General features: G+C 39.6%; 1 protein-coding gene across 1 annotated transcript in view; it reads right to left on the reverse strand.

The window, feature by feature from the left end:
• LLGL2 (LLGL scribble cell polarity complex component 2) overlaps positions 1-7,674 on the reverse strand; it is a 47,090-nt gene extending 39,416 nt beyond the window's left edge. Inside the window, exon 1 of the mRNA XM_044672877.1 lies at positions 7,600-7,674. Within this exon, the coding sequence (XP_044528812.1) occupies positions 7,600-7,674 (75 nt within the window). The remainder of the gene's footprint in view (positions 1-7,599) is intronic.
• Between the last annotated feature and the right edge of the window lie 2,938 nt (positions 7,675-10,612).

Here is a 10,612-nt window from a genome sequence, read left to right on the forward strand (position 1 = left end):
CAATTAGGATTAAGTGACTCATCTAGGGTCACACAGCTAGAAAGTGTCTGAGGCCAGGACTTTCTGTCTCTAGACCTAGTTCTCTATATCTCCTGAGCCACCTAGCTACCACTCCTCACTTTATTTTTAAAGAGGATGATGTAAATAAATCAAATAACCCAGGAAATAAGGGTGAAAGAAGCAACAAAGGACAAATACTAGTAGGTGCTTAATAAATGCTTTTTGCCTGAGTGACTGTGACTCTTTTTTAGACTAAAGATATAGAAAGATAAAAACTTGAATATTAAGCACCAAATTCCAATTTATAATGGATAGTTAAGGTAGGGAATTTTCAGGGAGGGGGGTTGGGTCAGACTTCCAACAGCAGTAATGATAATGTCATACATTTGTTTTTGTTTTTATTAAGTGCTTTCACATATTCTATTACTTGATTTCCAGTAACACTGCAAGGTAGGTAGGGCAGTTATCATACTCATTTATGAGCTGAGAACACTGAGGCATTTGAAGGTTAAGGGATTTGTCCAGTCACAGTTACCATCTCTGAATTCAATGCTTGTAACAAAATCAAATCTTCATTACTGACCCAATAAATCTGGGCACAGAAGGAAAGTCACTATTATTACTGTTATCTCTCCCTGGGTAGTGTGGGAACAGTGGACAGGGCAACAGGAGATCGAGGTTCAAATCTCAATTCTGAAAATAACTATCCATGTAAAGCTACTTAATTTTCAGTTTTTCTGTTTTGAAAAATGAGGATAATTGAGGCAGCTAGGTGGCTCAGTGGCTAGAATGCAAGGCTTGGATTTAGAGGACCTGGGTTCAAATCTGGCCTCAACCACTTCTTACCTATGTGACCCAAGACAATTTCTCCCAATTGCCTAGCCCTTACCCTTCTGTCCTAGAGCTGTTAGTAGGACAGAAGACAAAACAAATTAAAAAAAAAAAAAAAAAAAAAAAAACCAGGATACTTGAACAACTTACTGCCCAGGGTCCTTCTAAGGAAATTATCTTATTTAGCCTTACAGTGTTAGAGAAATGTTGGGGGACCCCCAAAAGACATTTAGGACTATATGGACCAATTAGGTACAGACAGATTATAATTTGCACAACTGTAAAGAGCATCCTATATCGATGAAATCACAGGTCCATTGGAATATCATCATAACCAATAATTAGGGGAGTTATTGCCTTATGGGAAGAATGGGGAGAGATGCACCGAGAAGGGCAAATTTGATTCATTAGAGTTAAGATGGTAGACAATTTTATAATTCTAGAAGGCAAGGATGAAGAGAGTACTGCTTAACCTATAAAATGCCCAGCATATGACTACATGCAGATAAGTATTTCACAAAAGTTTTTTGATGACATGAGGAAACTAGTTAGAAGCTTGCCAACTCTCCAAATTAAAAAAAAAAAAAAATGGGAGCACTGAACTTGGAATTAGATGACCTGACCCCCTAACTCGTGTTACCTCAAGGAAATTGCACATTTCTTTGAGCCTTCATTTCTTCATCTGTAAAACAAAATAATTCTAGATATCCTGCCCATCTCATAAAGCTTTGGGGAGGATCGATGGGATAACGGCCATGAAAATACTGTAAAGTATATATGGGGATAAGGAAATGAAAGTTATTATTATGGGATGGGGGAGGGGAGCCTAAACTTGGGATTTATTTCTTTGGCAGAGGGAACTCCTGTGTGGGGGAGGAAATTCCTTCCATCAAAGCACATTAGCAGCATTCCTATAAATACCTATCACCTAGAGCCCGGAAGGTGGAAGGTTGAGTGATTTGCTAAGGGTTGGTCACGTAGCTAGTTATCTGTCAAAAGTGAAGCCCAGGGTCTTGAAGCTAGAAAATGTCTGAGGCCATATTTGAACTTGGGATCTCCCTTCTCCAAGCCTGGCTCTCTATCCACTGAGCCACCTTGCTGCCCTCTCTCTATTGGCTTTTTTTTTTTTTTTAAACCCTTACCTTCTGCCTTTGAACTAATTGGTTCCAAGGCAGAAGAGAGGTATGGGCCAGGTGATGGGAGTTAAGTGACTTGCCCAAGGTCACACACCTAGGAAGTATCTGAGATCAGATTTGAACCCAGGACCTCTCATCTCCAGGCTTTATCTCTTTATCCACTGAGCCACCTGGCCCCCAACAAATATTTACTAAAGCATCTGTCATGGATAGATTATGTGCCAAGTATTATGCTGCATGCTAGGGACAGGAAGAACAACCAAAGCCAATCCCTGCCCTTGGAGGAGCTCACGGCTTAATAATAATCTAGTAATAATGGGGGACCAGAGACAGGGCAGGAGCAGTCCGTATCTGGGTTACCTCTCTACCAAGAGAAATCCCCAGGGTCTCGGGAGAGATAGGAAAGGTTCTTTACCACACCTGACTGCTTCCAGAGCATCCCACCTCAGTCCCCATGGAGGCTGGGGATGGGAACCTCCCTAGTTACAGAGCTCAGCCAGCAGGTCTATTCTGGGTGCTTGCTTGGGGCTAGAATGTCCCATTCTTCTACCAAGCCCGTTTGGCTGGTTTCTGTGTTTGGTTTCTCTTCTCTTTCCTGGGAGACAGGTTAGAGCTTCTTACCAGGGCAATTAAGGTTCCCCGTCACAAACTGTACAATGTGCCAATAAGTGCTTATTAAATTCCTACTTATTATATTCCAAGACAAGAGTCCTGGTCCTCAAGGAGTTTTCTTTCTATCTTATCAGATGCAAGCTCTCCTTAGCACCAGGCAGGACCCACCCTTCCTGCAGTCTTTGTTATCATTATTTTTTAATCCAGTCCCTTCTTGGAATCAATATTGTGTATCCACTGAAGGCTGAAAAGCAGTAAAGGCCAGGCAATAGGGGTTAAGTGACTTGTCCAAGGTCACACAGCTAGGAAGCACCTGAGGCCAGATTTGAACCTAGGACTTTCCATCTCTAGGCCTGGCTCTCCATCCACTGAGCCACCCAGCTGCCCCTCTTTTTATTTTTTAAACCCCTTACTTTGGAAGTATTCCAAGGGAGAAGAGTGGTTAGCACTAGGCAATGGGGGTTAAAAATGACTCTACCCAGGTGGTCCTGACTCTAGGCCTGACACTCTATCCACTGAGCCACCAGGCTTGGCCCATCTTCCTGGCAGGTTTGCTGCAGTAATGAAGGAAGGCCCTGTTTTCTCAATAAAACTATCCTCTTCCATCTCCAGCAGCACTTGGGTATTGCATTTCAATTTAAAGTGCCTAACCTGGAGTCAGGAAAAGTCTTGAGTTCAAATCAGACCTGTTAACTAGCTCTGTGATTCTGGGCAAGTCACTTCTCCCTGTGTGTTACAGTTTCCTCATCTGTCAAATCAGCTAGAGAAGGAAATGGCAAATCACTATGATGAGGAAGCCCCCAAAAGAATGAGACAAGACTGAAAAGTCTGAACCAAGCAAGGAAGAGGAGGGAAGCTTGAGGGTAAAGGCCTATAGGCAATGGGTAGGGCTTTATTAGTGCAAGAGGCCTCAGAGATCATTAATAGGGCAGACTCAGTTTAGTCCAGAGGCTGCCCTATTAATAAACATTTATTAAGTATCTACAATGTGCCAGGCACTATGCTAACTATACCCCACCCTCCAGGATACAAGCCATTTGCCAAAGTGAGACGGGGATTATTTGACTGAGTACTGACACACTTAACAGTGTTATCATATGAACTTATGTGGAAATTTGATATTACGTGTAATTGGTAAAAAATAAAAGTAAAAAACAAAAGCAATGCTATCATGAATTTATGTGGAAATTTGTTACTGTTAAGATTAAAAATGATAAAGACTGATAAAATAAGAGAAATTAATATTTTAATAGCCATGGTCTTGTTGGTAAAATATATATGACCACGCCTGACTAACTTTTAAATTTACTGCTGGTGCCCATCCTCTTTCTCTCGTACGCCAGCCAGCCACTCAGGAAACCAAAGAGGCCTTTCTCTAGGCCCTCCTCTGAATTTAAGCTGCCCTATGCGTGGGGACGTTTGACGTCCCCACTCCCAAAAATCGGAAACCAGAAACCCATTGGAATCACGGGAAATGTAGTCTCACAGTCCCCACGTGTCCATAGGAAATTTGTAACATACTTTTAAATGGCATCTCCCCAATTCCAAACATACATTACTAAATATAATTGGAAAAAATAAAACTAAAACAATGCCATCATGAACTTACATGGAAATTTGTTATCACATGTAACTGGTAAAAAACAAAACCAACACTATCGCATAAAAAATGTTAGGTTTTTGAATAGTTTTATTTATTATGGGCACATGCATGGTAAACTCTAGAATTTATTTCCTTTCATATTGAAAAGCATGATAGGGTGGTGGCTGGGTAGCTCAGTGGAAAGAGAGCCAGGCCTGGAGATGGGAGGTCCTGGGTTCAAATCCGGCCTCAGACACTTCCTAGTTGGGTGACCCTGGGCACGTCACTTAAGCCCCATTGCTAGGCCTTATTGTTCTTCTGCCTTGGTTCTAAGGCAGAAGGTAAGGGATTAAAAAATAAAAAAGTATGGAGACCAAAATAGTTTGCCCCCGTGTCCTCTAATGGTAAAACTGCCCACCTTAAGTCACAGTTAGGAAAAATAGTTAATATTTGAATCTGGATCTCCAAATCTTTCTTTTACACTATATGGTACCTCTCCAGGATAAACAGGTTGTTCTTGTTCAGTTGTGTCTGACTGTGACCCCATTTGGGGTTTTCTTGGCAAAGATACCCCCTGGGATACAGATGAATCCCCCTAGGATACGAGTCACTTGCCAAAGTGAAATGGGGACTACTTGACTGTGTTCTGACACACATTTGACATGAAAAAATGTTAGTATTTTTGCCAAGAAAAACCCCAAAATGGGGTCACAAAGAGTCAGCTAGAGCTGAAACTAAACAACAAAAAACAGCCATGATATTGGAGTGATTTGCCATTTCATTCTTCAGTTCATTTTACAGATTAGAAAATGAAGGAAAACTGGGTTAAGTGACTTACCTAAGGTTACACAGCTAGTATCTGAGGCAGATTTTGAATTCAGGTCCTCCTGACTTCAGGCCTGGCACTCTACCCACTGTGCCACCTAGCTACCCTAGGACAAACAGGTACGGAAGGGCTTTGCCTAAGTATAGAAATGTGCTTTTCTCCACTCCGATTCACTGGAAAGTTAAGACATCATCTCATGATATAATTGGTCCTCTTAAAAATTAATAATAATAACAAGGGGCAGCTGGGCAGCTCAGTAAATCGAGAGCCAGGCCTAGAGATAGGAGTTCCTGGGTTCAAATCTGAACTTAGATACTTCCTAGCTATGTGAGCCTGGGCAAGTCACTTAACCCCAATTACCTAGCTCTTAATACTCTTCTTTGGAACTGATACTTAGTATCAATTCCAAGACAGGACGTAGATTTTTTTTTTAAAGATAAAAGTATAGTTTTTTTCTGAGAAATCATGAGAATTGCCTCCTGAATTCCTTTAAAATTTTAGGGGGTGGGGGGCGCAAGTCACTTAACCCCCATTGCCTAGCCCTGTCGGCTCTTCTGCCTTAGAACCAGTACACAGTATTGATTCTAAGATGGAAGGTAAAGGTTAAAAAAAACAAAAAACAAAGGAAGAACAATCTAGATAAATAATCTAAATAGCTTTCACTTAAACAAGGAATCCTCCACATCTAAAAAGTTTCTCTCTTCCCCTACTTATATTAAATGTAAAGAACGCAGTTATAGGTTCAATTCCTCAAAAAACAAACAAACCTCAGGGAATTTTCTCTTTGAAAACTCCCAGTTACAAAAAGAGCCAGTAACCTAAAAATCCAAGGGCCAGCCTCAGGTTTCCTTATCAGTAAAAATGGAGATAATTTGCCTCACAAAAGTCATAGTGAGGCTCAAATTAAATAAAGGGCTTTGTAAATCTTGGCACAGACAGGCTACTCCAACCTAGGCTGCAGTTAAAGAGGCTTTACAAGTGACTTCCATAGGGGACCTAAAGAGGGATGGGTAAGTGGACAAGAATTATTTCCCCACTCTCATTCTGAAACAGGAATTCATGGCCAGTGAGTCTGTGAATAGCTTTTAGGGGGATTGGACTTTCATGAGAAAAAAAACATTTTTGTTTTTATTTTCACTACCTTTTAAGTGAAATGTAGCACATCCTCCAGTAATCTAGGAAAGTGGACAACAAAACAAAACAATGAGAAGGGGTTCATCAGTTTCACCAGACTAGATTGCCAAAGTGGTCCATAATACAAAATATGGTTAAGATTTGGCCTAAAAAGGTGACTCCATGAATAGAGTTGGAGTTGAGAGGACCTGGATTAAAATATGATTTCAGACACTTTTTAGTTGTGTGACTCTGGGCAAGCCACTTAACCCCTTTTTCAGCCCTTCTATTTTGGAGTTGTTACTATGAAAGTACAGGTTAAATTTAAAAACAAACAAACAAACAAAAAAAACTAGCTCAAATTAACCAAATAAGGCCCTCAAAGGAATCTTCCTTTCTCCCCAAGGGGATTTAAATCATAAAGCTACAAACAAAACCCTTTTCCCCCAGGAGTGTAGATATATTTTATTTTTAAAAGAAATTATAAATATTTACACATAGGAATGTTCTTTTTCAAAGAAGTCCCCAAATAATTTAACATTATTCATTTCTTAGGAACTATTCTTCCAACATCAGCAACCTTGCACTCATTATACATATTCACAATTCTTCTTTCATTTATTTTTTAAATCCCAGGGCTCTCATACCCTCCTTCTGAGCTTCAACTAGATATCCACAGTTAAGATATCATAACGCTATCCTGAAAGGTCAGGGGTGTCCACATATATGGATTTGTACCAAAAAGAATGAAGCCAACCTGGGGGATTGGACACATCCCAGGGTCCCCAATAGCTGCACTTCATCTACTTGCAACAACAAAGTAGTTTACAGGAGGAAGCTCCCTGAAAAGCCCAGAGCTTAGATCAAAGTGGGAGAGACCGGGCTAATTATGCCACAGCATCTCCCAAATTGTGGGGTGCCCACTTCTGCTTATAAACTACCTCTCCTTCTTATTTATAGGGAGAGAACTCTCCCCACACAACAGCTTGGGGGAAGGGGCCTCTAGGATCCTGATTCCAGATCTAAAGTTATAAAAAGACTTTGGCTGCAGGGGAAACTGAGGATAGGGGAACATATCATAGCCAAGAATTGTCCATTCTTCCTTTAGGAGAAAAAAGAGTAACTAAGGAAGCATTCTCTCGATGGACAGGTACAGATCTACTCATAAACCTTTTGAATTTTCTTATAGGCTAGTTTTTGGAGGATTGGGGAGAAAGCAATAGAATGAAAGCAGCAGGATCCTGAGCTGGCACCAGGGAATATTCCTGCCCCCCCACCCCCCAATAAGTGATCTCACCCATCTGCCCAAAACAACACTCACAGGGCACATTTCAAGCAATATTGACTTGAGGAATGACCTCCAGATTTGAAGAATAAAAAAGGAAAGTCTACCTCTAAGACAAAGAGACTTTCTACCCAACAAGCATTCTCCAGAATCTGTTTCCACATCCCAACCACTCCCCTCCCTTTTCCTTTCCCTCTCCATCCCACACACTCACCTTGTTAAACTTAAAGAGATCTTGTTTCAGTCGCTCCCGGGCCTGGTCATGTCCAGATCTCAAGAACCTTCTCATTTCTCCTTGGCTCCTGGCTGCCCCACCAACGACCTAGAGAGACCCCAAAATTCCAGATTTGAAGTGGGGCAAAATATTTCTGATCATGGATAAAAAGTCAGGCCAATGGCCCCCTGGGGATTCTCAGAGGGTACCCCAGAGCCCACAACAGCGACACAGTCACGATTGTTTCAGCAGGGTTGAATGGCCACAGGTTCTTTCCTTTACTTTCCAGAGTGAATGAATAGCCCAGAGAATTCCAGCCTCACCCTCAGCTAACCCATATAACAACTCCTCCCCTCCTCGGTCCTGTCTGCCGGTTGTGGTCCCTTCAGGATAACAAGCCTGGGAAAACAACTGAGAAATACGCACAGATGCCACCTGTTTCAGATCTGGAGCTCAGCTACCAATGCTGCGTTACTTAGATAACTAATTTATCTGGTAAATAGGAAAATTTGGGGAGGAAGGGGAGGGTCATTTAACTCGACTTTATAGGTACAATTCTGCTCAGCAAGATGGCCCAGTACTGCCTGAAAGTTAATTGTTAACTTGTTTTCTGAAAAAACACAAGGCTTTAGTTTCATAGAAAGGGAGACTACCTAGGTTTCTCACAAGAGACAGATGGGAGTGACGATTCAATAGCTTCCTTTAATTTTTTTTTCTTTAACTGGAAACTCAATGATCAGGAAACTAAAATACTTCCAGATATAAAGAATAGGGAAAATTGTATAAGAAACTAAATTTGTTATGTAAAATGGATTTTAAAACCCCAACAAATACACATTAAGTTCAACAAACTAGTAAGGACAATGCTTTGTGACCCATTTTTTAAATTCTGACCATTAAAAAGTTTTTATTTGATCTTTTTTTCTGTCTATCATAATATACACTAATAACCTTCTCTTCTCCATTCATCTTCTTAACCTCCTCTCCACCTTATTCTCAACAGAAACCCTTCCTTGAAAGAAATATATATGTGTATATGAGAATCTTAACCTGAAGTTTCTCATATACATATATATATAAAACAGTAAAATGAAAGTTTCTAGAAAAACCCATCCCTTGCACACATTTTTCAAAGATCTAAAAAAACCAGAAGACCCCAGTGCTGAAAGGGGAGGTCCTAGGTAGGATGCTACAGAAAGGTTGGAAGACCCTAGCACCTTGACAGTGGGACCCCAGAGCCTGCCAGTGTTCTGAGAACAAGGGAAGGAAAAGCCCAGCAGCAGAATCACAGGAAATCAGGGACTGGGATATATTCAAGAGTACAAAAGAGATCAAACCATAGGCTAGGCACCAAGTCCCAAATCAAGAACTGAGGCTACAGATATGTGGGAAAACAGAAAAGAAACACCTGGCGTAAGTAAACACAAAAGAGAGCAACTCCACAACTATAAACAGTCTCAGAAAAACAAAAATATCTTGGACAAAGGCTAGAAAAGCAGCTAAAAGAAATGAAAAAGAAAGAAAGAAAGAAAGAAATTATGAGTGAGGGCTCCGGAAGAATTAGGAGAATAGATTTTTTAATTTTTAAAAAATATTTTCTTCCCCTCCCCTCTTCCCACCCCCCTTCCCAGAGCTGACAAGCAATTCCACTAGATTATACAAATGTTATCACTTGATACCTATTTCCATATTATTCATTTTTGCTAGAGCAAACTGAAGATAAAAAAAAAACTTACAAGTATCTCACACCTTGAAATTTATAATAGATCAAACATAACTATGACTCTATTAGACAAAAAACACTATCAAAATCAATAGACTTAAAAAAAAGAAGAAAATGACTATCAAAAGCAAGCAACTACCTAGAAATCAGGTCAGGAAAAGAGAATTTAAGAATCAGATGTCTTGAAAACCAAAACAAAAAACCAAAAAAAACAACAACCCACAAAAACCCTAAATACTATATTTCAAGAAAATGGACCAGATCTATTAGAAGTAGAGGCAAAGTGAATATAGGAATGATCCTTTTGAAATAAACTTCAAATTAAGAACATGACATTAAGGAATGTCATAACATACAAGTGCTTCCAAGTCAAAGGAGATATACTGCAAGCAACTAGGGGGACAAAATTCAAATAGCCAGGAAAACCAGTCAAGATCATATAAGACAGCATCAACAACTATAGAGGAGAGAAAAAATTGAAGCATTATATTACAAAAGGAGAGAAAACTGTGGAATAAGATATTCTAAAAGGCAAAGGACAAAAGGCTTGGTTTTGCAACTAAGCTCAACTTATCCTACAGAAAGAAAAAAATAGACACTTAAAAGAACAAAACAAAAACTCCTAGGATGGGAATGAGGTACCTGGTGGACTTAAAAATAAATAAAAATAAAAATAAACTAATATTCAATAAACAGGCTCAATCTTATATAAATCAGTTGGAAAAAATAGGGAAAAGGATCCTTTCAAACTTTTTCTATGAGACAAATATGGTCCTAATACCTAAGACAGAGAGAGTAAAAATAGAGAAAGAAAATTAGAGACCAACACTTCTGGTGACAATGACTTTTTTTGGGTAGCAAAAACACAAACAAAAACTGTCAACAAAGGGGATGCCCATCAGATGGGGAATGGTTGGGCCAATTAAGGTGTGTGAATGTAATAGGATATGATCATGACAGAAGAAATTATATAAAGTATGGATTCAGAACAATCAGGGAAGACTTGCATAAAAAATTTATGGAACCAGGGAACAATTTATACAATGATAATAATATTATTAAAGAAAGCAAGTTTAGCCATTGCATTGAACAATTCTAAAATCTTTCAATCAAAACCCTATAAGATTGATGGTAGAATCGTGCATTAAATCTCTTGGTAAAGGGTGATTGACTAGAGGTACAGAAAGAGAGAAACGTTTTTTAAATACAGACTACACTTATTTGTCTGCCTCAGTTTCTTCATTTGTAGAAGTGGGAATATTTTATATCATTGACTTTCCAGGGTTGTTG

This window comes from Gracilinanus agilis, chromosome 4 (assembly GCF_016433145.1).
Source record: "Gracilinanus agilis isolate LMUSP501 chromosome 4, AgileGrace, whole genome shotgun sequence".
NCBI lineage: Eukaryota > Metazoa > Chordata > Mammalia > Didelphimorphia > Didelphidae > Gracilinanus > Gracilinanus agilis.